General features: G+C 49.2%; 1 protein-coding gene across 1 annotated transcript in view; it reads right to left on the reverse strand.

The window, feature by feature from the left end:
• Positions 1-1,573: 1,573 nt before the first annotated feature.
• znf638 (zinc finger protein 638) overlaps positions 1,574-27,662 on the reverse strand; it is a 157,063-nt gene continuing 130,974 nt past the window's right edge. Inside the window, exons 20-27 of the mRNA XM_041183996.1 lie at positions 26,479-26,504; positions 22,826-24,194; positions 16,664-16,726; positions 14,152-14,344; positions 8,472-8,858; positions 4,314-4,433; positions 3,463-3,584; positions 1,574-1,886 (exon numbers count right to left, since the gene is read on the reverse strand). Coding sequence (XP_041039930.1) covers positions 1,818-1,886; positions 3,463-3,584; positions 4,314-4,433; positions 8,472-8,858; positions 14,152-14,344; positions 16,664-16,726; positions 22,826-24,194; positions 26,479-26,504 — 2,349 coding nt within the window. The 3' untranslated portion in view covers positions 1,574-1,817. The remainder of the gene's footprint in view (positions 1,887-3,462; positions 3,585-4,313; positions 4,434-8,471; positions 8,859-14,151; positions 14,345-16,663; positions 16,727-22,825; positions 24,195-26,478; positions 26,505-27,662) is intronic.

A 27,662-nucleotide genomic window follows, 5' to 3' on the forward strand; every position in this document is an offset into this window, starting at 1 on the left:
CAATTAAGTTGCCTTTTCTAAACTCCAGCGGATACAAGCCTAACCTATCCAGCCGTTCCTCACAAGACAACCCGCCCATTCCTGGTATTAGTATAGTAAACCTTCTTTGAACTGCTTCCAATGCAATTACATCTTTCTTTAAATAAGGAAACTGTTGCTATAAGGGAGGTATTTCACAAGCTTCCCTCTCCCTTGAAAATGGAAATCCAAAGCTTGTAGTAAAATCTGGCTGACTTTTGGCATGTGTGTCCATAGGTCTCTGAAGGCGGAGGGGCACGTGGGGTGGTGAAAAAGGGTGGTGGAGGTGGGTTGCCTCACATCCTTTAAAAAGTACCTGGATGAGCACTTGGCACGTCATAACATTCAAGGCTATGGGCCAAGTGCTGGTAAATGGGATTAGGTAGGTAGGTCAGGTGTTTCTCACATGTCGGTGTAGACTCAATGGGCCGAAGGGCCTCTTCTGCACAGTGTTTCTGTGACTGGAACTAACAGGCACTTCTCTGAGGTGACTGGAGGCTACTTTTCACAGGCCTGTCTTTGCACAGCCCACCTTCCACGATCTCACATGGCCCCTCACCTCATACTTTCAATCTTCCCTTAAGTATATTTTCTCCCCTTTTATCTCTAAACCCATTGTTCTAAACTTTCTTTGCAAGTTACCTTTCCCAGAATATAAAAATCGTTCATGTTGTCATTATGGACAGCACTTTCAGGAAAAATAAATAACTTTGCTTTATTTACTTACAATTTTTGAAATACAAACAGCTAACAATTCACTCCTCACTTATCACCTAGTGCAAATTCCCATTCATACTGTATCGACCGGGATCCCATCTTGGCTTGCTCATCTCCACTTCAAAATACCCACTTTTATACCAAACCCTTTTGATGATTCAAATCTTGCAGTCTGGCTCTTCAGTTTAATTATATTAGTCACACACACACAGCCCCTACAAGCCTGCTTCACAGCAGCATTAGGAAAAATGATATTCTCTTTACAACATGCATTCGCACCCCGTACCCCTCGAGCAAGCTCAAACCCTGCACCCCCCCCACCCCCCCGCAGCGCCTCTCCCCCCTCCCACTCTTGCATGCACGCTCTCTACCCCCTGCCCCTCTCTCTCGCACACTCTGTCCCCCCTCCCCCTTTCTCATATGCACACATACCCTGGATAGGGAGGGTATTCATCTCCCCATCATCTGGAGCCATGGCCAGCCTCTCTTCCTGCCTGGGGCCCCCACAGCAACCCCTCCCCCCCCCCCCAACACACTCACACACTCTGCAGTCGGGCTTACTCGTGAGCAGCAAACACCATCAGTGGCAAATGTGGGAGCGGAACAGCCTGTGATGGGAGGTGCAGCCCCTTGCGAAATCTTCAACTTCATTTACTCGTCTCAGAGGCTCCCGGGGCCACAATCCGGCTAGCGGGCTGCGGGTTGGACGAACCTGATCCACATAGTCACACTGCACATGGCCAGATGCTGTTCACTGTCACACTATACAGGGCCACAGACTGGAACTATACATACACACATACTACACATAGGGAAAGAATTTAAAACAAACACTTTCTCTAGAACATAATCAAGTTTAATTGACTTATAACAGAATCGCCAATTGTTACAACAATTTATGTAAAAACACAAGACAACAATACTAACCCAAAAACAACAGTTTCCATAATCGTTACAGCTGTGGAAAGATCATTTGTACAATGTTGTAACCGCCTAGCTAACTGATAAAATAGGAGAAAAGGGAACACTTGGACCCGAAATATACTTTGACTAAAGACAGTGCTGGGTGAGTGTGGCTCACGTCACTTATCCTGCTTGGCCATGCGTTCCTGCTGCTTTCGTAGCTCTTCTTGTCGCTGTGTCACATATTTCTGTAAATTAATACAAATAAATCTCATGTTTAGTGCACATTTCCAGCAGAGAGATTACTGAGACTGTTGCATGTCATAAATCTATCTCTGCAATCTGTGGTTATCTATCACAGTCAGGAATGGGAATGGGGGAAACTCTCCGCTGGTTGGAGTCATGCCTAGCACAAAGGAAGATGGTTCTGGTTGCTGGAGAATTATCTCAGCTCCAGGACATCACTGCAGGAGTTCCTCAGCCCAACCATCTTCAGCTGCTTCATCAGTGACCTTCCTTCCATCATAAGGTCATTAGTGGAGATGTTCGCTGATGATTGCACAATGTTCAGCACCATTAGCGACTCCTCAGACACTGAAGCAGTCCATGTTCAAATGCAGCAAGACCTGGACAATATCCAGGTTAGTAACATTTGTCCAACCACAAGTGCCAGGCAATGACCATCTCCAACAAGGGAGAATCTAACCACCGCTTCTTGACATTCAATGGCATTACTATCACTGAATCCCCCACTATCAAGGGAGAGTAACTCACCTCCTGACTCCCCAGAGTCTGTTCACCATCTACAAGGCACAAGTCAGGAGTGTAATGGAATACTCCCCACTTCCCTGGAGTGCAGCTCCCACGACACTCAAGAAGCTTGACACCATCCAGGACAAAGCAGCCCGTTTGATGGGCACCACATCCACAAACATTCACTCCCTCCACCACTGACGCACAGTAGCAGCAGTGTGTACCATCTACAAGATGCACTGCAGCAACTCACCAACGCTCCTAAGACAGCACCTTCCAAATCCACGACCACTAACATCTAGAAGGACAAGGGCAGCAGATAGATGGGAACACCACCACCTGGAAGTTCCCCTCCAAGTCACTCACCATCCTGACTGGGAAATATATCTCCGTTCCTTCATTGTCACTGGGTTAAAATCCTTGAGCTCCCTCCCTAACAGCACTGTGGGTGTACCTACACTACATGGCCTGCAGTGGTTCAAGAAGACAGCTCACCACCACCCTCTCAAGGGCAATTAGGGATGGGCAATAAATGCTGGCCAGCCAGCGACGCCCACATCCCATGAATAAAAAAACTTAAGCCCGAATTTCTAGCCCACATACAGCTTCCCCTCCCACTCCCCAAACAACTAAACTCTATTTGATCCAACCTGGAAGTTTTCTCCTTTTTTAAGTTATAATTCATCCATGGATCAATTCACTTAAATTAGAATTTATGGCCTCAAAAGGATTCTGGCCTCAAAATGTGATTCTCCATGCCGCAACAGAATGCGGGACTGAGACTCCTGACTCTCGGCTCATGGCTGCCATGGAGACATGTTGCTATCTCACAGTAAGCGAGGAAAAGGTCTGTTTCCCATCTCAGCCACACCAGCCCAATTACTGCTCACTTCAGCAGTTAAGCCTTATTGAATTCATTCCATCTCATACCAACCTCACACCTCATGCAGTATATGTTGTGTGTGGTCAGCACACAGCTCTGGGTTTTAATGACACTGCTGTTATTTTAAGAGCAGGACCTGAAATGGATTGTTCCAGAACACAATAAGAGGACTGAAGTGAAACTCTTACCTCCATATTCTTGTAGTGTAACACAGTGCCACAGTGAGTGACCTTGGCTGTGTCTTCATTCGTGTAGAACAGGGAACAAATCTGACAGAAGTAACCGGTCTTTGGAACAATAAATTCAACACCTACAGGGTCAGAACAGATGTTAGCAGTGATTTGAGCTTTCCTGACCGCAGGCTCCAAGATGCAGCATCTAAATTAATCTAGCCCGAGCTCATCAGAACAGCGCCTCGCATATACCCACCCCTCAAACCCCCCCCAGGATCCTACCGCCAGAGCAGCTGTGCGTAGCACTCACTGCCCGCACATTCGCAGCCTCCATATCCTTGGAGACACCCTGCGTACAGTGCGTCACCTTCACAAACAAAACCAGCCCAATTGACTGGAAATAGTAGTCCCTGTGCCTTTAAGGCAGCTTTTATCATCCTCCAGGTGTGGAGTCATTACTGCACAGGAGGAAGTCATTCGTTCCATAGAGTCCATGACAGCTCTCTGAACAACAATTCAGTCAGTTGCACTCCTCACTCTACCCCTATAGACCTGTAAGTTGAGAATTTAAAAGAGTTGGTGCTAGAGGCTCCAAGTTCCAATTTCAGAGCAGAAATAACAGCATCTAGTCAAAGAGAGAGACAGCAGGGAAGAGAGAAAGGGATGGTTACAGGGGAGGGACAGAGCAAGAGACAAGGTAGAGACACACACTTAACCCAAGGGAGAACCCACTCCTAACACTCACTGGTGCTCCTCTTTATAAGCATTGCACAGTCAAAATTCACAGCTAACAAGTACATTTTGTATAAAATGTTACTGTAAACCCAAGCTGAAAGCTGCATGCAGCAATGTTGTGCTGGACTCACCTATAGGATTGCTGGGCTTATAGGGCGGCATTTTAAACTCAGCAAGGGCTGGCCCTCCTAACTTCATCCGCTTTGCTTCTGGTTCCACCTCAGAAGTCGGCTCTCTTCTCAGCTTAGCATCTGTTTAGAATAAAATGCATTAGCCTGGCTAAAAAACCCACCAGCTCAACTGATCTAATAAGAACAAGGGCTGGTGAATTGATACTCGGGCTGCATCTGTATCCTCTACTACTTAAATGCCTCAGGGAAACCCACAATTAACCACATTCACATGATTCACAGCTGATCTCATTTACCTGTGAAAAGCCTTCAGTGTCAGTGAGTGGCAAACACACCTGTACTGAGAGAGACCCGGGGTCAGTGAGTGACAAACATACCTGTACTGAGAGAGACCCGGGGTCAGTCAGTGACAGACACACCTGTACTGAGAGAGACCCGGGGTCAGTGAGTGACAAACACACCTGTACCGACAGAGACCCGGGGTCAGTGAGTGACAAACATACCTGTACCGAGAGAGACCCGGGGTCAGTGAGTGACAAACATACCTGTACTGAGAGAGACCCGGGGTCAGTCAGTGACAGACACACCTGTACTGAGAGAGACCCGGGGTCAGTGAGTGACAAACACACCTGTACCGACAGAGACCTGGGGTCAGTGAGTGACAAACATACCTGTACCGAGAGAGACCCGGGGTCAGTGACAAACACACCTGTACCGAGAGAGACCCGGGGTCATTGAGTGACAGACACACCTGTACTGAGAGAGACCCGGGGTCAGTGAGTGACATACACACCTGCACTGAGACACCCCCGGGATCAGTGAGTGACAAACACACCTGTACCGAGAGAGACCCGGGGTCAGTGAGTGACAAACACACCTATACTGAGAGAGACCCGGGGTCAGTGAGTGACAAACATACCTGTACCGAGAGAGACCCGGGGTCAGTGAGTGACAAACATACCTGTACCGAGAGAGACCCAGGATCAGTGAGTGACAAACACACCTGTATCGAGAGAGACCCGGGGTCAGTGAGTGACAGACACACCTGCACTGAGACACCCCCGGGATCAGTGAGTGACAAACACACCAGTACCGAGAGAGACCCGGGGTCATTGAGTGACAAACACACCTGTACTGAGACACCCCCGGGGTCAGTGAGTGACAGACACACCTGTACCGAGAGAGACCCAGTGTCAGTGAGTGACAAACACACCTGTACCGAGAGAGACCCGGGGTCAGTAAGTGACAAACACACTTGTACCGAGAGAGACCTGGGGTCAGTGAGTGACAAACACACCTATACCGAGAGACCCGGGGTCAGTGAGTGACAAACACACCTGTACCGAGAGAGACCCGGGGTCAGTGAGTGACACAGACACATCTGTACCAAGAGAGAGACCCGGGGTGTGTGAGTGACAGACACACCTGCACCTAGAGAGCCCCAGGGTCAGTGAGTGACAGACAAAATTGCACTGAGAGTGGCCCGGGGTGAGTGAGTGACAGACACACTTGCTGGATTTGGACATGGACAGCTTCAGTATCTGAAGAGTCGCGAATGGTGCTGAACATTGTGCAATCATCTGCGAACATCCCCACTTATGACCTTATGATGGAAGGAAAGTCACTGATGAAACAGCTGAAGATGGTTGGGAACTGAGGTCATTGACCTCCAACAATCACAACCATCTTCCTTTGTGCTGGGTATGACTCCAACCAGCAGAGAGTTTTCCCCGATTCCCATTGACTCCAGCTTTGCTGGGGCTCCTTGATGCCACACTCGGTCAAATGCTGCTTTGAGGTCAAGGGCAGTCACTCTCACCTCACCCCGGGAGTTCAGCTCTATTGTCCATGTTTGAACCAAGGCTGTAATGAGTCAGGAGCTCTGTGGCCCTGGCGAAATAAAGGGTACAGTCCTAATGCAGGTGCTGGAGTGACAGGACCTGGGTGTATAAGTGCTTAAGTCATTTAAGGTGGCAGGACAGGTTGAGAGCACAGTTAAAATGTATAAGGCATCCGAGGCTTTATTGATAGGGGCAGAGAGTACAAAAGAAACAAAATATTAAATTTGTATAGAACACTGGTTCGGTCTCAACTAAAGCATTGGGTCCAGTTCTGGGCACTAAACTTTAAGGAAAATGTGAAGGCATTAGAGAGAATGCTGAAAAGATTTACGAAAAAGGTTCCAAGGATGAGGATTTGGGACTGTTTTCCTTGAAGGAGAGAAGGTTGAGTCAAAATTAATTATTCCAGGATCAATTTCTACTTGGTGACAAACTTGCTAACTTCACTCCTGAAAGGTCTGACTCATTTTTAGATTATGCTGCCTGCATCTAGCATCCCACCCACAACCAGTGGCAATAGTTCCCCTCAATCCATTCTGTTTCCCTTAATATTTTTGATCAAATCACCCCATAATTCCAGGCAACACTACCCTCATAGTTGTAACTCTTGGAGTTCAGGTACCATCCTGGCAAATGTACATGGCACTCCCTCCAAGGCCAATATGTCCTGTGGTCTAACCAGGGCTTTGTATAGCTGAAGCAAGACTGCTACTCCCTTGAATAGCAGTTCTCTAGATAGATTGACCATTGACCTTTTTTGATTAATTTTCTGTTCCTCTTCATAACATTTTTATGTCTATGTAACAGGATCCCCAAGCCTCTTTGGACCTCCACTGTTTCTAGCTTTAGCCCATTTGGAAAATATGAATAATTGAGCCCCTAACACAGATCCTTGTGAGACACCATTAGTCACACACTGCTATTTAGAGTGCCTGACCATTATCCACACTGTCCCCTGCCACTCAGACATTTTCCTAACTAAATCAATAATTTGCCTTCAATTTCTATGTGCTTCATCTTTCAGTTTCAACAGTTTCTTATGATGATCTTTATGAAATACTTCCTCAAAGTCAACGTGCAGTTGATGTAGTTTATATGGATTTCAGCAAAGCCTTTGACAAGGTCCCACATGGGAGACTTATAAAGATGACAAATGCACATGGGATACAGGGTAATTTGGATAAGGTGGATTCAAAATTGGCTTATTCGTAGGAGACAGAGGGTGATGACAGAAGGATGCTTTAGTGACTGGAAGCCCGTGTCCAGTGGCGTACCACAGGGATCTGTGCTGGGTCCCCTATTATTTGTCATTTATATAAACGACATAGATGACTATGTGGGGGGTAGGATTAGTAAGTTTGCGGATGACACAAAGATTGGCTGGGTGGTTAACAGTGAGGTTGAGTGTCTTAGGCTACACGAAGATATAGATGGGATGGTCAAATGGGCAGATAAGTGGCAGATGGAATTTAACCCTGAAAAGTGAGAGGTGATACACTTCGGAAGGAGTAATTTGACAAGGAAGTATTCAATGAACGGCATGACACTAGGAAGTTCTGAGGAACAAAGGGACCTTGGCGAGTGTGTCCATAGATCTCTGAAGGCAGAGGGGCATGTTAGTGGGGTGGTGAAAAAGGCATATGGGACACTTGCCTTTATCAATCGAGGCATAGATGACAAAAGTAGGGAGGTCATGTTGCAGTTGTATAGAACCTTGGTGAGGCCACAGCTGGAGTACTGTGTGCAGGTCTGGTTGCAACATTATAGGAAGGACGTGATTGCACTGGAGGGGGTGCAGAGGAGATTCACCAGGATGTTGCCTGGGATGAAACATTTAAGTTATGAAGAGAGGTTGGATAGACTTGGGTTGTTTTCATTGGAGCGGAGAAGACTGAGGGGCAACCTGATTGAGGTGTACAAGATTATGAGGGGCATGAACAGGGTGGATAGGGAGCAGCTGTTCCCCTGAGTTGAAGGGTCAGTCACAAGGGGACATAAGTTCAAGGTGAAGGGCAGGAGGTTTAGGGAGGATGTGAGGAGAAACTTTTTTACCCAGAGGGTGGTGACAGTCTGGAATGTGCTGCCTGGGAGGGTGGTGGAGGCGGGTTGTCTCCTTTAAAAAGTACCTGGATGAGCACTTGGCACATCATAACATTCAAGGCTATGGGCCAAGTGCTGGTAAATGGGATTAGGTAGGTAGGTCACGTGTTTCTCACGTGTCGGTGCAGACTCGATGGGCCGAAGGGCCTCTTCTGCACTGAGAGATTCTGTGAATATAAATAACATTTATAGACATTTCCCTGTACAAACCACTCACCTGCTCGCTGTTCCAGGCTGGCAGACTTGGCGCTATCTCCCCCAGAGCTGACTGACGATGCAGGGGCTGGGGACTGACTGCTGGGCTGGCCCACTTTTTTGCGGGAAGGCTCACCGTCCCCACCCAATGAAGGCGCTGCTTCTTTCTTGACAGCCGTTGTTCCTGTTGCCTCTTCTTTTGAGTCTGCAACAGGCTGAGCTTTGCTGGGCTCCGGTGCAGATGGCTGCTCCTGGGTTGTCTCTGACTCTGTCTCCATAGGTTCCTCCTTCACAGCTGCCTGGGACTGAGGCTGGAGTTCGGGCTGGGGTTGGGATTCGGGATTGGGTTGAGGTGCAGGTTTAGATTTCACCTCGATTGGCTCTACCACCTTCGTTGGTGCATCACCTGCTGTGAGACACAGACACGATTACTCAGCTAGTATGAACTGATCAAGTAATATTTGAGTCCACAGCATAGAAAAAGGCCACGCAGCCCATCCTGTATCCTCACCAGTATCCAAACTTAATCTATTCTCGAGATGGGGATACATTTGCTGTCTCCCCTCCTCTAGCTGACCTCAGAAGGTGACAGTGAGCATATCACAAGTGTCAGAGAAGGGTATTCCTCATTCCTCCCAGCAATACATTTGGGTATGGGAATTACCATCAATCAAGTAACTATCCCTCCTGGGTTGGACAGCTCAGTTCAGAGCACTCCTGTCTCAGCCTATTTAATACAGAGCCTCACACCATGACATTATCATCACCATGCGTGATGATTCCAATTCTCTCCTCACTCCCACCTCTTAGCTTCAGCTCATCTCAACATCTACTGTTCATATTCCAACCAGGTCCAGACCCCTTCACCCGTGTTGTATTGAGACTCCTGGTCTGAATGGCAACCACTTGCCTCCCACACCCCAGGGATTAGGCTGGCAAGACAGCAGGTTCTCTGCCCTACCTTAACCACCCGCCCTTGCTCCAGATTTTGCCGGGGAGGTGTTGTTGGGGGGGGGGGGGGGGCGCCAAATTGCAGCTCTCGTTGTAGTTAAATCCCTTCATAACCTCCCCACCCCACTACCTCTGTAATCTCCTCCAGTCCTTTAAACACCTTAATCCTGCCCCTAAACTCTCTGGTCCCTTGACTTTGTTGGTTTCAGGACAACGGGGTAGCTGAGTGCAACTACAATGGTAAGGAGATTGCAGAAACAGAGAACTGAGTATAAGTTGCTTATATGTAAATCAGAGCCAGTGTGATCTCTTAGACTAATTTTGATTGATTAAGAGGGACAGGAAGGAATTTCCTCAATTGGTGCAGGATTCTTCTAAATCTAATTTTTGTTTGTCTCCCACCAGTGGTCACCCCAGGTGTGGTAGCAAGTGTCTGTAGTGTGATGCGTCAGGCAACACAACCATGTGGGATGCGCTGGATGGACCAGTAAGGAAGGAGTTAGATATAGCTCTTGGGGCGAAAGGGATCAGAGGATATGGGGAGAAAGCAGGAGCAGGCTATCGAGTTGGATGATCAGCTATGATCAGAATGAATGGCGGAGCAGGCTCGAAGGGCCGAATGGCCTATTCCTGCTCCTAGTTTCTATGAATTTTTTTTTTTATTTGTTCATGGAATCTGGACATTGATTGATCATCCTTTGAGTTGCCTTCTTGAACCACTACAGTCCATATAGTGTAGGCATACCCACAGTGCTGTTAGGGAGTTCCAGGATTTTGATTCAGTGACAGTGAAGGAACGGCGATATATTTCCATATCAGGATGGTCAGTGACTCGGGAGACAAACTGCAGGTGGTGTTCCCATCCAACAGCTGTCCTTGACCTTCCAGATGTTAGCGGTCATGGGTTTGGAAAGTGCTGTTCAAGGAGCCTTGGTGAATTCCTGCAGTACATTTTGTAGATGGTGCACACTGCTACTACTCTGCGTCGGTGGTGGAGGGAGTGAATACTTGTGGATGGGGTTTCAATCAAGTGGATTGCTTTGTCCTGGACGGTGTCAAGCTTCTTGAGTGTTGTTGGAGCTGCACTCATCTCGGCAAGTGGAGAGTATTCCATCACACTCCTGACTTGTGCCTTGTAGATGGTGGACAGGCTTTGAGGAGTCAGGAGGTGAGTTACTGTGCAGAAATCTCTGACTTGCTCTTGTAGCCACATTATTTATATGGCTGGTCCAGTTCAGTTTCTGTTCAATGGTAACCCCCAGGATGTTGATAGTGGGGCATAGAGCGATGATAATGTCAAAGAGATGGTTAGATTCTCTCTTGTTGGAGATCGTCATTGCCTGACACATTTGTGATGTCAATGTTACTTGCTACTTATCAGCCCAAGCCTGAGTATTGCCCCGGTCTTACTGAATGCAGGCACAGACTGCTTCAGGATCTGAGGAGTTGTGAATGGTACTGTACACTGTAATCATCAGTGAACATTCCCATATTTATAATGGAGTGAAGGTCGTTGATGCAACAGCTGAAAATCGTTGGACTAGGGCACTATCCTGAAGGACTCCTGCATCGATCTCCTGGGACTGAAATGATTGACCTCCAATCATAACCATCTTCCTTTGTGCTGGGTATGACAGTTTTTCCCTGGATTCTCATCAACTTAAATTTTGCTCAAACTCCTCGATGCCACAGTTGAAGGCAGTCACTCTCACGTGTGAACAAGGAGCAGGAGTATGCCATTTAATAAGATCTTGGCTGATCTCAATTCTACATCCCACCAATTGCCAATAACCTATCACCCCCTTGCTTACCAAAATCTATCCACCTCTGCCTTAAAAATATTCAAACACTCTGCTTCCATTGCCTTTTCGGGAAGAGAGTTCCAAAGGCTTACGACCCTTTGAGTGAAAAATTTTCACCTCATCTGTTTTAAATGGGCGACCCCTATTTTTAAACAGTGACCCCAAGTTCTAGATCCTTCCACAAAAGGGAACATCCTCTCCACATCCACCCTGTCCAGATCTCTCAGGATCATATATGGTTCTCACCTCACCTCTTGAGTTCAGCTCTTTTATCCACGTTTGGACCAAGGCTGTAATGAGGTCAGGAGCCAAGTGGCCCTGGTGGAATTCAAACTGAGCATGTTATATTACTGAGGGAGTGCTGCTCGATAGAACTGTTGATGACCCCTTCCATGATCCTGCTGATGATCATGAGTAGACTGATAGGGTAGTAATTGGCCAATTGCATTTGTCCTGCTTCTTGAGGATAGAACATAACTGGGCAATTTTCCACATTGCCGGGCAGATGCCAGTGCTGTGGTTGTATAGGAACAGCTTGGCTAGCGGCGCAGCTAGTTCTGGAGGAGGAGTCGTTTTCAGTTCTATAGCCAGAAAGTTGTCAGTGCACAGTGACTTTGCTGTATCCAGTGCCTTCAGGTGTTTTTTAGAATCATACCTCTCAAGGCTGAATTTTTCTTCTACAAAATGGAAGGACAACATGGCATCATCAGTACATTTGGATGCTAATCTGGAGTTTCTTTAAAAAAGGTCATAAGTTCTCCTCGGAACTGTCAACAAGTAGGCCTCTTCCAAGGGGAGGCAGTGCCATAGTGGTATTGTCACTATGCTAAGTAACCCAGAGACCCAGGGTAATGCTCTGGGGACCTTGGTTTGAATCTCGTCACAGCAGATGGCGGAATTGAATTCAATAAAATATCTGGAATTAAAAGTCTAATGATCACCGTGAAACCATATTGATTGTCTCACCGGCAGGACAGACCCAGCAGAGGTGGCAGCACACAGTCAGGAGGGAGTTGCCCCGGGAGTCCTCAATATTGACTCTGGACCCCATGAGGTCTCATGACACTGGGTCAACTCAAGAATGGGCAACCACGAGGCACTGCGGAATTGTACTTGACCACAATCTGAAACCTCATGGCCTGGCATATTCCCCATTCTACCATTGCCATCAAGCCAGGGGATCAGCACCAGGCATACCTAAAAATGAGGTGTCAATATGGTGAAGCTACAACACAAGACTACTTGGGCGCCAAACAGCAAGCATTAGACAGAGTTAAGTGATTCTACAACCAAAGGATCAGATCTGAGCTCTGCAATCCTGTCACACCGTCATAAGTGGCAGTGGACAATTAAGCAACTGACTGGAGGAGGAGGATCCACAAATATTCCCATCCTCAGTGATGCGGGAGCCCAGCACATCAGTGCAAAAGATAAGGCTGAAGCATTTATGCATGTTCCATCTCAGCCTCCTCTGGAGGTCCCTGGCATCACAGATGCCAGTTCTCAGCCAATTCGATTCACTGCACATGATGTCAAGAAATGGCTGAAGGCAATGGATACCGCAATTCTATGGGCCCTGGCAATATTCCAGCAACAGTACTGTGCTCCAGAACTTAGTGCGCCCCTAGCCAAGCTGTTCCAGTACAGCTACATCACTGGCATCTTCCTGCCAATGTGGAAAATTCCCCAGGTATGTCCTGTACACAAAAAGCAGGACAAATCCAACCTGGCCAATTACCGCGCCATCAGTCTACTCTCCATTATCAGTAAAGTGATGGAAGGGGTCATCAACAGTGTTATTAAGCGGCACTTGCTTAGCAATCACTGATGCTCAGTTTGGATTCCGCCAGGGCCACTCAGCTCCTGACTTCATTACAGCCTTGGTTCAAACATGGACAGAAGAGCCGAACTCCACAGGTGAGGTGAGAGTGACTGCCCTTGACATCAAGGCAGCATTTGACCGAATATGGGAGTCCTAGCCACTGGAGTCAATGGGAGCCAGGGGGAAAAGCTCTCTGCCGGTTGGAGTCATACCTAGCACAAAGGAAGATGGCTGTTGGAGGTTAATCATCTCAGGTCCTCAGGTAAGAGTCGCAGGGCCAACCATCTTCAGCTGCTTCATCAATGGCCTTCATCAATGACCGTTCCTTCATTGGTCAAAATCCTGGAACTCCCTCCCTAACAGCACTGTGGGTGTACCTACACCACAGGGACTGCCGCGGTTCAAGAAGGCAGCTCAACACTATCTTCTCAAGGGCAATTAGGGATGGGCAATAAATGCTGGCTTAGCCAATGACGCCCACATCCCATGAATAAATAAAAAAACCTGACCTGACCTTTATGTCGCATGTCAATTAGTGTGTCAATATCCTGTTTTATACCTTGCAATTCTCATCTACACTACTGACTCCTGTCAGCTGCAAACTTGGGAGATACAACTCAAGATTCAGAACAGGTGCAACATCACAGGATTTATAGCACAGGAGGCTGCCATTGGCACTCCACTGAGAATACTAGCTCTCCAATCTTTTTTCCCCCCAATCACTCATTAATTACACAATTCCCTTCAAATCGTACAAAAGCAAAACAACTGCAGGTGCTGGAAATCTGAAATAAAAACAGAAAATGTTGGAAATACTCAGCAGGTCTGGCAGCATCTGTGGAGAGAGAAACAGAGTTAATATTTCAGGTCAATGACCTGGGAACTGGGAAAAGTATTTCCAGAATTTGTTTTATTGTTCTCATCAAATTCTGATTAACCACAAGCATATTCAGCAAAGGCAAACACTTTTCATGAAGCAATTCTAGAGTCAAGCATCCTCCCTCCACTACTGGTCAAACCCAGGACTGGGTCTGGTAGAGTACTGTCTGCATGGGACCCTGTTTTCAGAATGCGGGGAACCCGATTCTTGGGGCTCCCTGGCTAGCTATTACTGACTGTGACTTTACCTGGAGCTGGCTCTGGCTCCTTGACCTTCTGCGTGGTCTCTGCCTTTGTTGCTTCTGGCTCAGCCTTTTCTGAAGGTTGGTCGTTGGTTTCAGATTTACTTTCAGGGATCTGATTTCCAGGAGTTTCTTCCTCTTCACCCACTTCATCCACAGTAACAAATTCATCCAGGTTAAAGGGAAATATGTCCTTTTCCTTTGCAAATTAAAAAAACCCACAGATTTATCTCTTAGAAACAAAGTTTCAGGGCAATAGCACTGGTTAATAGGACTTTCCATTTCAACCATCTACTTTTAAAAAAAAATGAACAGGCCTGTTCAACTGTCATTGGTGCAAATGATTATCTAAACAAGAATCAATAAACAGGACCACAAAGTCAGCTCAAAGGAGCCCGGGAAATAAAGAGCATTTTCTCGAACACATCAAAATTGAACACAATCCAGCCTCCAGTGCATTCCTCCCAGATTTGGGTGTGCGATCAGGAACAAGGAAGAAGAATATTTTGGGAGTGCATTCGAATCAGTCTCATACAGAAGCAGAAAAATTAAAACTTTACCCATGTTCTTTGAGCAAAGAAAGCTACTGGTGACCAGAGTTTAGTTTTTTCTAATATAATCAAGTTTGCTTATACACTCGATCATGGCTTGATTCAGCACCATGTTATACAGCTTCACCCAACACTTCCCTGCGGGATGATGCAGTCAAGGTTCATCATTGCTCACATCTCTGACTCCAACTCAACTTGTGCTGGGACTTTTCCTACATGAGCTCCCTCCCTCCTGACCACTCTTCCTTTAATGCATCTCTTTTCAAGCAACAATCTAATTCCTATTTAATGAATCTATGGTAACAGTTGGTAGTGGAGAATCTATATCGCACACAGCCTGTATGTAAACACCATTTTTCTCACACCACTCACCTCTCGGGACTATTTAATACACTTCCATATCCTGATATATCAAACTTTATCTCCTCATTCTCCATGTGTCGAAATTCACTTTCTCTTAATCTTCTTCCTCTACTCTCGCCCTACCATAATAGTGAATAACCTCCATCTCCATCATAGCTGTGGTTAACCTCCCCTCACCGTCCCCAAGGCTTCTCTGGTGTAACTCCCTCCGAGTGTTATTGAATGATCCACTACAATCTCAGGAATCTGAATCATTCTTTCCAATGTCACATTCCTGTCCTCTCTTGAGGTTTCTTGCAAAGTTTAATATGCATTCAGCAATATGTTGTATGACTGCTGCCTGTTCTGTTTGTATCATGGCCTTCCATGCTCCTACTGTAGCTCTTTTCACCCACTCCCCCACCAAGGCTTCAGGATTATGGGGCTTGCCACCAACTCAATCTCCCATTTGTCCTAGATTCTACAGCTGTTTAAAAGCAAAGCTTTGCTACTCCTAATCTAGCACATTTTCTCTGTCTTGGCTCTCCACAGTGGTACTCCTTCTTGCTGGTTCAACAGGGGTGCAGTCAGCAATTGAACCATAAGTCACAACCACCCTCAGTACTCTTGGATATGGGAGCGTTCCCATTCCTATTATCAGGTAGCCCCGGCTGTAAGCTGTGCCGCTGTATTTTTAAGTAAGCAGAAGAATGGCCTAGGATGTGATGTGTTATTGCCAAAGATTCGTCAAAGTCCAAATGTGAATAATGTGCGTTTGGGAAAGGTGACAGATGAAGACTGAAGAATAATAACACAATGTAAAGAGGAGTCAACACTTTCAGGAGAAGTGGGATGGAGAAGAGGGAGAGGCGTCAAGGGGAGAGGGACAGAGGCTGAGGGGGGGGGGCACTGAGTTGTGGTGGGGAGGGGGGGTAAGAGAGATGGACTGAGAAAGATGACAGGGGGGGGCAGAGCGGCGAGGAAGGGGGGGCAGAGCGGCGAGGAAGGGGGGTGACAGAGCGGCGAGGAAGGGGGCAGAGCGGCGAGGAAGGGGGGGGCAGAGCAGCGAGGGGGGGGACAGAGCGGCGAGGAAGGGGGGGCAGAGCGGCGAGGAAGGGGGCAGAGCGGTGAGGAGGGGGGGCAGAGCGGCGAGGAAGGGGGGGGCAGAGCGGCGAGGAAGGGGGGGACAGAGCGGCGAGGAAGGGGGGGGGCAGAGCGGCGAGGAAGGGGGCAGAGCGGCGAGGAAGGGGGCAGAGCGGCGAGGAAGGGGGCAGAGCGGCGAGGAAGGGGGGGCAGAGCGGCGAGGAAGGGGGGGCAGAGCGGCGAGGAAGGGGGGGCAGAGCGGCGAGGAAGGGGGGGCAGAGCGGCGAGGAAGGGGGGGCAGAGCGGCGAGGAAGGGGGGGCAGAGCGGCGAGGAAGGGGGGGCAGAGCGGCGAGGAAGGGGGGGCAGAGCGGCGAGGAAGGGGGGGCAGAGCGGCGAGGAAGGGGGGGCAGAGCGGCGAGGAAGGGGTGGCAGAGCGGCGAGGGGGGGGTGCAGAGCGGCAAGGAAGGGGGGGGTGCAGAGCGGCGAGGAAGGGGGCAGAGCGGCAAGAAGGGGAAAGTGAAAGGTTAAGAGAGAAAATCACCGCTTCTTTCTTTGGAATTTTGCTGCTAGTCTTGCGATCCTTACTGCTTCTCTCAGAAGTAGTCTGAAAAAAAGGAGAAGTTTATCATTTTTTAAAAAAGCTCTTGAAACTTCTGCATGCTCTGGAAGCTTCCATCAATATGTTCTGACAATGACTGCATAAGGGAAAAACACAGAGATATGGAGAAGTGCAGGGAGCAAAATGCATAGGATAGAAACACAGGGACTTCACCATGCACTGACAGGCAGAGAGAGAGAGCGCAGGTGCAGAGAGAGAGAGAGAGAGAGCGCAGGAACAGAGAGAGAGAGCGCGCGGGAGCAGAGAGAGAGGGAGTGCCTGGGTGCAGAGAGAGAGAGAGCAGGGGTGCAGAGAGAGAGAGAGAGCACGGGAACAGAAAGAGAGAGAGTGCCTGGGTGCATAGAGAGAGAGCGCGCGGGAGCAGAGAGAGGGGGGTGGCAGAGTGGGAGAGTGATAGGGAGAGCAAGAGAGAAAGAGGGGGCGAATGCAGAGAGAGGGAGGGAGCAAGCGAGGGAGGGCAGAGGGAGCACAAGGGAGGGCAGAGGGAGCGCGAGGGAAGGCAGAGGGAGCGCGAGGGAGGGTAGAGGGAGCATGAGGGAGGGCAGAGAGGGCACGAGGGAGGGCAGAGGGAGCGCGAGGGCGCGCAGAGGGAGCATGAGGGAGGGCAGAGGGACCACGAGGGAGGGCAGAGGGACCACGAGGGAGGGCAGAGGGACCACGAGGGAGGGCAGAGGGACCACGAGGGAGGGCAGAGGGAGCACGAGGGAGGGCAGAGGGAGCACGAGGGAGGGCAGAGGGAGCACGAGGGAGGGCAGAGGGAGCACGAGGGAGGGCAGAGGAGCAGCGAGGGAGGGCAGAGGGAGTGCGAGGGAGGGCTGAGGGAGGGTAGAGGAGCAGCAAGGGAGGACATTCTCCCTTGCCGCGGGGGCCTCTCCCAGCACCCCCGCTGTCTCCCGAAGTTTGCAGGACCCCCACCCTCTGTCTCATCAACGCCCCCCCCCCCATCTCTCTCTCTCACCAATGCCCCCCTCTCTCTCTCTCTCACCAATGCCCCCCTCTCTCTCTCTCTCACCAACGCCCCCCCCTCTCTCTCACCAATGCTCCCCTCTCTCTCTCTCACCAACGCTCCCCTCTCTCTCTCTCTCACCAACGCCCCCCTCTCTCTCACCAACGCCCCCCTCACTCTCACCAACGCCCCCCTCACTCTCTCTCTCACCAACGCCCCCTCGCTCTCTCTCTCACCAACGCCCCCCCTCTCTCTCTCTCACCAACGCCCCTCTCTCTCTCACACCAACGACCCCTCTCTCTCTCTCACACCAATGACTCCTCTCTCTCTCACACCAACGACCCCTCTCTCTCTCACACCAACGACCCCTCTCTCTCACACCAACAACCCCTCTCTCTCTCTCACACCAATGACCCCTCTCTCTCTCACACCAACGACCCCTCTCTCTCACACCAACGACCCCTCTCTCTCTCACACCAACGACCCCTCTCTCTCTCACACCAACGACCCCTCTCTCTCTCACACCAACGACCCCTCTCTCTCTCACACCAACGACCCCTCTCTCTCTCACACCAACGACCCCTCTCTCTCTCACACCAACGACCCCTCTCTCTCTCACACCAACGACCCCTCTCTCTCTCACACCGACCCCTCTCTTTCTCTCACACCAACGACCCCTCTCTCTCTCTCACACCAACGACCCCTCTCTCTCTCTCACACCAACGGCCCCTCTCTCTCTCTCACACCAACGGCCCCTCTCTCTCTCACACCAACGACCCCTCTCTCTCTCTCACACCAACGACCCCTCTCTCTCTCTCACACCAACGACCCCTCTCTCTCTCTCACACCAACGACCTTTCTATCACACCAACGACCCCCTCTCTCTCTCACACCAACGACCCCTCTCTCTCTCACACCAACGACCCCTCTCTCTCTCACACCAACGACCTCTCTCTCACACCAACGACCCCTCTCTCTCACACACCAATGACCCCTCTCTCTCACACACCAATGACCCCTCTCTCTCACACACCAACGACCCCTCTCTCACACCAACGACCCCTCTCTCTCACACACCAATGACCCCTCTCTCTCTCTCTCACACCAACGACCCCTCTCTCTCACACACCAACGACCCCTCTCTCTCACACACCAACGACCCCTCTCTCTCACACACCAACGACCCCTCTCTCTCTCACACCAACGCCCCCTCTCTCTCTCACACCAACGCCCCCTCTCTCTCTCTCACATCAACGCCTCCTCTCTCTCATCAACGCCCTCTCTCTCTCACCAACACCCCTCTCTCTCTCTCACACCAACGATCCCTCTCTCTCACACCAATGATCCCTCTCTCTCTCTCACACCAACGACCCCTCTCTCTCACACACCAACGACCCCTCTCTCTCACACACCAACGACCCCTCTCTCTCACACACCAACGACCCCTCTCTCTCACACACCAACGACCCCTCTCTCTCACACACCAACGACCCCTCTCTCTCACACACCAACGACCCCTCTCTCTCTCTCACACCAACGCCCCCTCTCTCTCTCTCACACCAACGCCCCCCCTCTCTCTCACACCAACGCCCCCTCTCTCTCTCTCACATCAACGCCTCCTCTCTCTCATCAACGCCCTCTCTCTCTCACTAACACCCCTCTCTCTCTCTCACACCAACGATCCCTCTCTCACACCAATGATCCCTCTCTCTCTCTCACACCAACGCCCCCCCCCTCTCTCACACCAACGCCCCCCCCCCTCTCTCTCACACCAACGCCCCCCCCCCCTCTCTCTCACACCAACGCCCCCCCACCTCTCTCTCACACCAACGCCCCCTCCTCTCTCTCTCACCAACGCCTCCTCCCCTTTCTCTGTCAGCCCCCTTCTCGCTTTCCCACCCCCTCCTGCGTGGCACAGACAGGCAGGGAGAGCGCGTGGCACAGACAGGCAGGCTGGAGTGTGGCACAGCCGGCAAATAGAGAGCATTGCACAGATAGGGAGTGCCGTGCCACATAAGGTCAGAGAATGTGAAGATGGGACAGATAATGGAATGGTTAAGAAGCTGGCTATAAAAACAGAAAACAGATCCAAAAGGCGATATAATTAATACTGAGGTGATCTGCGGTAAAATACAAGAGGAGATTAACAAACTTGCAGAATGAAAGTGTCATTTCAATAAAGACAAGTGTGAGGTGATGTTTTGACTGTTTGAAAAGCAAGAATCTAAATGAGTTAGAAGAGCAAGTTGGTCTGGGGGTGTGCTGATACATAAATCACAAAGTAGCATCACAGCTTAATAGCGCTGTAAAAAAAAAGCAAAGTATTGGGGTTTCTTTCCAGAGGAATAGAGAAGTTATGTTATATATGCTTTGAAACTTGGTTAGACCACACTGAGTACTGTGAAAGATTCTGGTCTTGATAATATCAATAGTAGATGGAGAAGGCTGTATAGTGGAGGAATCACTGGATGAGTAATCCAGGGGCCCAACCTCATGCTCTGGGGCATATGGGTTCAAATCCCACTACGGTAGCTGGTGGAATTTAAATTCAATTAATAAGTCTGGAAGCGAAAGCTGGTCTCAGCAATGGTGACCATGAAACTATCATCGATTGTTGTAAAAACACATCTGGTTCACTAATGCCCTTTAGAAATAAATTTTGTTTAGGGGCAATCAAGAAGGGACAACAAATATTGGCCTTGGCAGTGATACTCACATCCATGAAAGAATATTAAAAAAGTACAAAAAAGATTCAGCAAGACGATGCCATGGTGAGCAGTTTTGCCTATCAGAAATGACCGAACATGCTAGGGCAGAAGACGGAGGATGATTTGTTAAAGTGCAAAACTAGAGGTCATAAATGTAAGATGTTACAACAAGGAACTCGGGAGAAACTTCTCCAAGGCAAATAGCATGATGTGTTTTAAGTTGGAAGCTGGATAAACACCAGGAAGGAAGAAATAGAAGAATATGCTGCTGGAATGACTTGGAGAGGGGGTGGGAGGTGGTTCATGTGAAGCATAAGCACCAGCATAGACCCCTCTAGGGCTGAATGACCTGTTTCTGTGCTCTGGCCTTAATGGAATACACAGAGAGAGCACAACACATACAAACCACATCACAACAGTTTGTACTTAAATACTGTTGAAGGGTCATGAGGACTCGAAACGTCAACTTTGCTCTTCTCCGCCGATGCTGCCAGACCTGCTGAGTTTTTCCAGGCATTTCTGTTTTTGTTTTGTACTTAAAAACTGCCTTTAACAGAGTCAAACCAAGCAACAAAAGAAGCTAACAGGGCAAGTGACCAAAAGACTGGTTAAAAAGATTGTTTTTTCTTTCTTTAATTGTCATTAGCCATCTATATGTAATTCTTTTTAACATACAAGCAATGTTACCCAAAATGAAATCCCATATGGATAATAAAGTGGAATTGATTTAAGGAGCATCTTAAAGGAGGAGAGTGACAGAGAGGCAGGGAAGTTTAGGAAGGGAATTCCAGAGTTTAGGGCCCTAGCATCTGAAAGCACAGCCACCAATGGTAGAGCAACGAATTGGAGGGTTACAGGTTGTAAACGTGTGGCCGTGTAGCAGCCTGGAAGATGCCTCACAGGTCCTGTTCTACTTAAATACGGTGCATGCTCACCACGCAACAAAATGTAAAAGGACAGTGGATTGAAAAAACTGGCTGCACATAACAACATTGCCCCGGTCATGGGGCTGGAGGAAATTACTGAGATAGGCAAGGGCAGGGTTATGAAAATAAGAATGAGGATTTTAAAATCAAAGCATTGCAGGATCGGGGATCTTATTTATGGAGGTTGAAGATAGGAGGCTGGCCATGAGCACGTTGCCATGGTCAAAGAGTGGATGAGAGTTATAGCAGAGGCACCGGCGAATTTGGACAAAGTTACAGAAAGTTAGCAGTCCTAGTGATGATACAGATATCTGGTCGGTTGCTTATCTTGGAGTCAAATATGACACTGATGGTGCAAATAGTCTGGTTCAGACTCAAGGCAGTAGCCAGGGAAAGGGGATGGAAATGGGAGATAGGGAATGGAGTATGCAGCAGAGACCAAAGACAATAGTAAAAGTCTTCCCAATATCTAGTTGGAGGAAATTTCTGCTCATCCAGTACCGGATGTCAGGCAAGCATATTGACACTAGGGTGCAGGGGTCAAGGAAGATGTGAAGAAGAATTGGTGTACTTGTGTGAAAACTGACATATTTGCTGGGCAATGTGGCCAAAGCACAGCAAAAAGGTAAGAAATAGGAGGGAACCAAGGGTAGATACTTGGGGGATACCATAGTAACAGTATGGCAGTGGGGAGAGAAGCCACTGCAGATGATTGCTATGGCTATAGATAAGGGGCTGGTCTCACCTAGCTTAATGATGCAGGATAGGTGTTCAAGGAGGATCGTGTGGTCAACCGTGTCAAAAGCTGCATACAGGTCGAGAAGGATAAGTTTAGCAGTGACAAGTCACAGGCATTCTGATTTGACTTTCTCACATTGATGGCAGATGGTCTCACTTGTGCCTCATTGTCTCTGTTCAATTTCCTGCTCTCATCTGCACTACTGACTGCACCTCCTAACCTAATGTCATCTGCAAACTTGTATCTACAACTCAATCTATCATTCAAGTCATTGCTAAATGTGTCAAAAGCTGAGACCCCAGGACAAATCCCTGGTGAGCACCACTTGTCACATCTCACCAAAATATTCCCTTTATCCCAACTTGTTCTCCCACATCCAACCAATTACTAGCTCTTTGGTTTAACAAACTTGCTGGTTCTTATTTCTAAATTACACACTGATGTTAGTGTAACACATATCACAGCCTCCTTCTTAGCCTTTGCTCAATACCGAGGGGGAGGGGAGAAATATGAGAATTAACACAGCCAGAAATTAAGCAATAAGCCACTATGCTTGCAAACGGCAGGGACAGTAGAATGAGTCCCTGCCTTGGTAACAGTGCGGTTCTGTTTCAGTAATGATTGTAGTAAGGAGACATCTAACAAGCTGCTTCTCTAATTTTAGATGCTCAGTCACACAGCCAACACTAGAAGCACAAGATCTAGCTTCAAGGGAAGCTTGATGCATGCTCAACGCTCTGGGATCCTCTACCTTTGAACACTTACCTTGCTCCTGGTGGATGATTTATGATCCTTGTCCCGTAGATGCTGAGGCACGTGCCTACGCTCAGGCCTGGAATCTTTCTCCTTCTGATGTGACAAGGTGCTCCTTCCACTTCCCTCTTTGTTGCAGCGGTCCCGGGAGGTGCTTCGACCTCTAGCTGGTGTGCTGGGTTTGCCTGGCTCCTTTGCCAAATGCTCCTTTTTAGCAGGAGCGACTTTCTTCCCATTCAACTTTGAGGCGCTGCTTTCTCTGCTCCCTGGTTTTGCCACCACAGACTTCGGAGGTGCAGTTTTGGTGGCAGTGGGTGGGGGGGCTGAGGTTTTAGGTGGCGATGAGGAGGCTGGGGTGGTGGCTTTTTCTGCCGTTGCAGGGGTGGTAGCCTCACCAGCAGGCGCGGCTGCAGGAGGGGTTGTGGCCGGCAGTGGGCTAGCCTTCTCTGCAACTGGCGAACTGGCGGTGGTTACCACAGATGTTGTAGTTCCGCTTGCAGCACTGGGACTGTTGGCTACATTCGTGGTGGTTGACGTTGGCTTGGTCACTGCACTGGCAGTAGCTGGCGGTGGGGCCTTGGAGGCTGCATTAACAGCAATGGGCTTAGGGGTGGCGTTGGTGGGAGACTGCGCCGATTTAGAGGCTGCTTGAGTGGGCGTTTGAATTGGCTTGCTGGCGGCAGCTGCGGGGGTCGGTGCAGATTTAGAGGCGGCATTCACCCCAGTTGCAGAGGACTTGGCGGTTGCACTGCCTGCGGCCGGAGATGGTTTGGCTGCTGTACTGGTCGCAGTCTGGCCTGGTTTGGTGGCCATGCCGGTAGTAACTGGCTTAGTCACCACATTCAGAGGGGTAACACTGGATGTAGTTGGTGCTGGTTTGGTTGGCGTATTCACAGCGGACACTGCAGGCTTGGTGGAAGTACCTGTGGTGGCTGCAGCAGGTTTCGCGGGCATCGATGCAGGTTTAGCAGCTGTTCCAGCTGGAGTTGGTTTACCAGGTGTGGTGGCACCAGCTGAATTTGAGGCCACAGGCTTCACGAGCACATCTGCCGGTGTTTCAGCAGCAGCCGGGATTGGCGATTTAGTGGTGAGTGGCGTATTTCTGGCGCTAGCAGTGGTGACAGAAGGTTTAAGATGGGCGGATGGCTCGTTGACTGTTGCAGTGACAAGGTTCTGTGCAATTGTCTCTGCTGCTGTCTTTGCTACCATCTCTGCAGCAGGTGTCACCACCACAGTTGGGTTTGCAGAATCTGATGTAGTTTCATCACTCTCAGCCTTGCCAGCGTTGTCATCGTTCACATCGGTCTTATCGGCCTCTTTAGGCTGTGCAGATCCAGATGTTTCTATCTCCATTGCTTCAGGCTCAGCAGTGGCATCACAGCTAAAAAGAAAAAGCATTCATGAATATTTGCTCTGAATGGGTGGGATAGTGGGTTTTGTGCTGTCCTTTCACACTCTGGGTCAGTGGGTCACACACACTGTCCTTTCACACTCTGGGTCAGGGGTCACACACTGTCCTTTCACACTCTGGGTCAGTGGGTCACACACTGGCCTTTCACACTCTGGGTCAGTGGGTCACACGCATCATCAGTCACACTCTGGGTGTATGGGTCACACACACCGTCCTTTCACATTCTGGGTGAGTGGGTCTCACACACGGTCCTTTCACACTCTGGGTGAGTGGGTCTCACACACGGTCCTTTCACACTCTGGGTGAGTGGGTCTCACACACGGTCCTTTCACACTCTGGGTGAGTGGGTCTCACACACGGTCCTTTCACACTCTGGGTGAGTGGGTCTCACACACGGTCCTTTCACACTCTGGGTGAGTGGGTCTCACACACGGTCCTTTCACACTCTGGGTGAGTGGGTCTCACACACGGTCCTTTCACACTCTGGGTGAGTGGGTCTCACACACGGTCCTTTCACACTCTGGGTGAGTGGGTCTCACACACGGTCCTTTCACACTCTGGGTGAGTGGGTCTCACACACGGTCCTTTCACACTCTGGGTGAGTGGGTCTCACACACGGTCCTTTCACACTCTGGGTGAGTGGGTCTCACACACGGTCCTTTCACACTCTGGGTGAGTGGGTCTCACACACGGTCCTTTCACACTCTGGGTGAGTGGGTCTCACACACGGTCCTTTCACACTCTGGGTGAGTGGGTCTCACACACGGTCCTTTCACACTCTGGGTGAGTGGGTCTCACACACGGTCCTTTCACACTCTGGGTGAGTGGGTCTCACACACGGTCCTTTCACACTCTGGGTGAGTGGGTCTCACACACGGTCCTTTCACACTCTGGGTGAATGGGTCTCACACACCATCCTTTCATGCTCTGGGTCAGTGTCACACACACTGTCCTTTCACGCACTGGCTCAGTGTCACACACACCGTCTTTTCACGCTCTGGGTGAATGGGTCACACGCATCATCAGTCACACTCTGGGTGTATGGGTCACACACACCGTCCTTTCACACTCTGGGTGTATGGGTCACACACACCGTCCTTTCACACTCTGGGTGTATGGGTCACACACACCGTCCTTTCACATTCTGGGTGACTGGGTCACATACACTGTCCTTTCACACTCTGGGTGAGTGGGTCACACACACTGTCCTTTCACACTCTGGGTGAGTGGGTCACACACACTGTCCTTTCACACTCCGGGTGAGTGGGTCACACAATCTGTCCTTTCGCGCTCTGGGTGAGTGGGTCACACACACTGTCCTTTCACACTCTGGGTGAGTGGGTCACACACACTGTCCTTTCGCGCTCTGGTGAGATGAGGAGAAACTTCTTTAGCCAGAGAGTGGTGAATCTATGAAATTCATTGCCACAGAAGGCTGTGGAGGCCAGGTCATTGAGTGTATTTAAAACCGAAAGATAGATTCTTGATTGGTAAGGGGATCAAAGGTTATGGGGAGAAGGTGGGAGAATGGGGTTGAGAAACTTATCAGCCATGATTGAATGGCGGAGCAGACTCGATGGGCCGATTGGCCTAATTTCTGCTCCTATGTCTTATGGGTCAGTGGGTCACACACATCGTCATTTCACGGTCTGGGGGAGCAGGTCACACACACTGACGGTTACATTCTGGAGCTCAGTGCAAAAGTGTGTCAGACAATGTGATTTGACAGTCCAATGGGGAATAAAGCCCAATACTTTGGCTGGCAACAAAGTTAATATCAGAACAGTAGCTATGACAGTTACAAGCATCCAGACCAATAGATCAGCAGGAAATCTCACTGGCCAGTGCGGTGCTCAACAGGATGACCAGGAAGGCTGACCTCTGATCTGTGCCCAGTTGGCCTACCTCAACCACAGGTCCTGTGGTCTTGGGTCACTGGAATTTAACAGAGCATCCCTGGGGGCAGAAGGAGAAAGCACAACTTATCCATCCAGTAGGCCTTGCTGGTGAACGTGCCTGTCTGGGCATCAGGCAAGGGCAGGATGCTGATGAGTACATGAAGCAATGCCTTGGGCCAGAGTCTGACTCAGAGCATGGGGGAATAATCCCCACTTACTTAATTTGAGTCAATGCCTGCGGTAGTAGGGGTGGAGAAATACAGCAGTGTACCCCATCGCCTGGTATTAGGTCAGTGAGTTTATGAAAGCACCAAACTCTGCGTCAATTTGTAGAGTCAATCTGAAAACATGCTTACCTCCCCTCAACAGCCTTTTCTTCATTCTGTGATAGAAAAACAATATTTTTAATAAAATTAGCAACTCAAACCAGAGAGACAAACTTAACAAAAAGTATTTGAGGGAGGAATGCATTAATGATGACACATGGTTATAGCTACCAGTGAACTGTCCCACCAGAGAAGGGGTAAGTGGAAAAGCCTAAACAACACAGGGATTATAGCCACCAACACACAGTCCACAATCTCCCACATAGAATATGTAGCTAGGTGGGGGTCTGGGAAAAAGGTGATAGATAATGGCGCAATGAACACACATGCAGCAAGACCGTTTGGGCCAATAAGTGGCCAGTAACAGTTACACCACACAAGTGCCTGCCAATGACAATCCCTAACAAGAGAAAATCTAATCACCATCATTCAATGACATTCAGTGACAATACCATCACAGAATCCCCCATTATTAACACCCTGGGGTTTACCATTAACCAGAAACTGAACTGGACCAGTAACAAACACTGTGGCTACAAGAGGAGTTCAGAGGCTAGGGATTCTGTCGCAAGTGACTCACCTTGTGACTCCCAAAAGCCTCTCCTTCACTGAGCAGGCACAACTCTGGTTGCAGGAGAATATTCCCCACCTGCTTGCATAGAAGCTGCAACAACACTCAAGAAGCTCAATACCACTGAGGACAAAATCTTTTTGATTGGCACCTCATCCACCACTGTACCCATACACTTCCTTCATCACTGGTGCTGCACTTTGCATTATTTATAACATAAGAAATATGAGTAGACCAATTGTCCCCTTGAGCTTGCTCTGCCATTCAATAAGATCGTGACTGATCTGATCATGCCTTAACTCCACTATCCTGTCTGCCCCATTACCTTTGATTCCCTTGTAAATCAAAAATCTGTTTAACTCAGCCTTAAATATCTTCAATGACCAAGCCTCCACTGATCTCTGTGAAAGAGAATTCCAAAGACTAACAACCCTCTTGAGAAATCCCTCCTCATCTGCCTTAAATGAGAGACCTCTTATTTTTAAACTGTGCCCCCTAGTTCAAGATTCCCCCACAGGAGGAAACGTTCTCTCAGCAACCAGCCTGTCAAGCCTACTCAGAATTTTATGTTTCAATAAATCACCTCAATCTTCTAAAATCCAACAGGTATAGGCACAACCTGCTCAACCTTTCCTCACAGGCT

Source organism: Carcharodon carcharias, chromosome 1 (assembly GCF_017639515.1).
Source record: "Carcharodon carcharias isolate sCarCar2 chromosome 1, sCarCar2.pri, whole genome shotgun sequence".
Lineage (NCBI taxonomy): Eukaryota > Metazoa > Chordata > Chondrichthyes > Lamniformes > Lamnidae > Carcharodon > Carcharodon carcharias.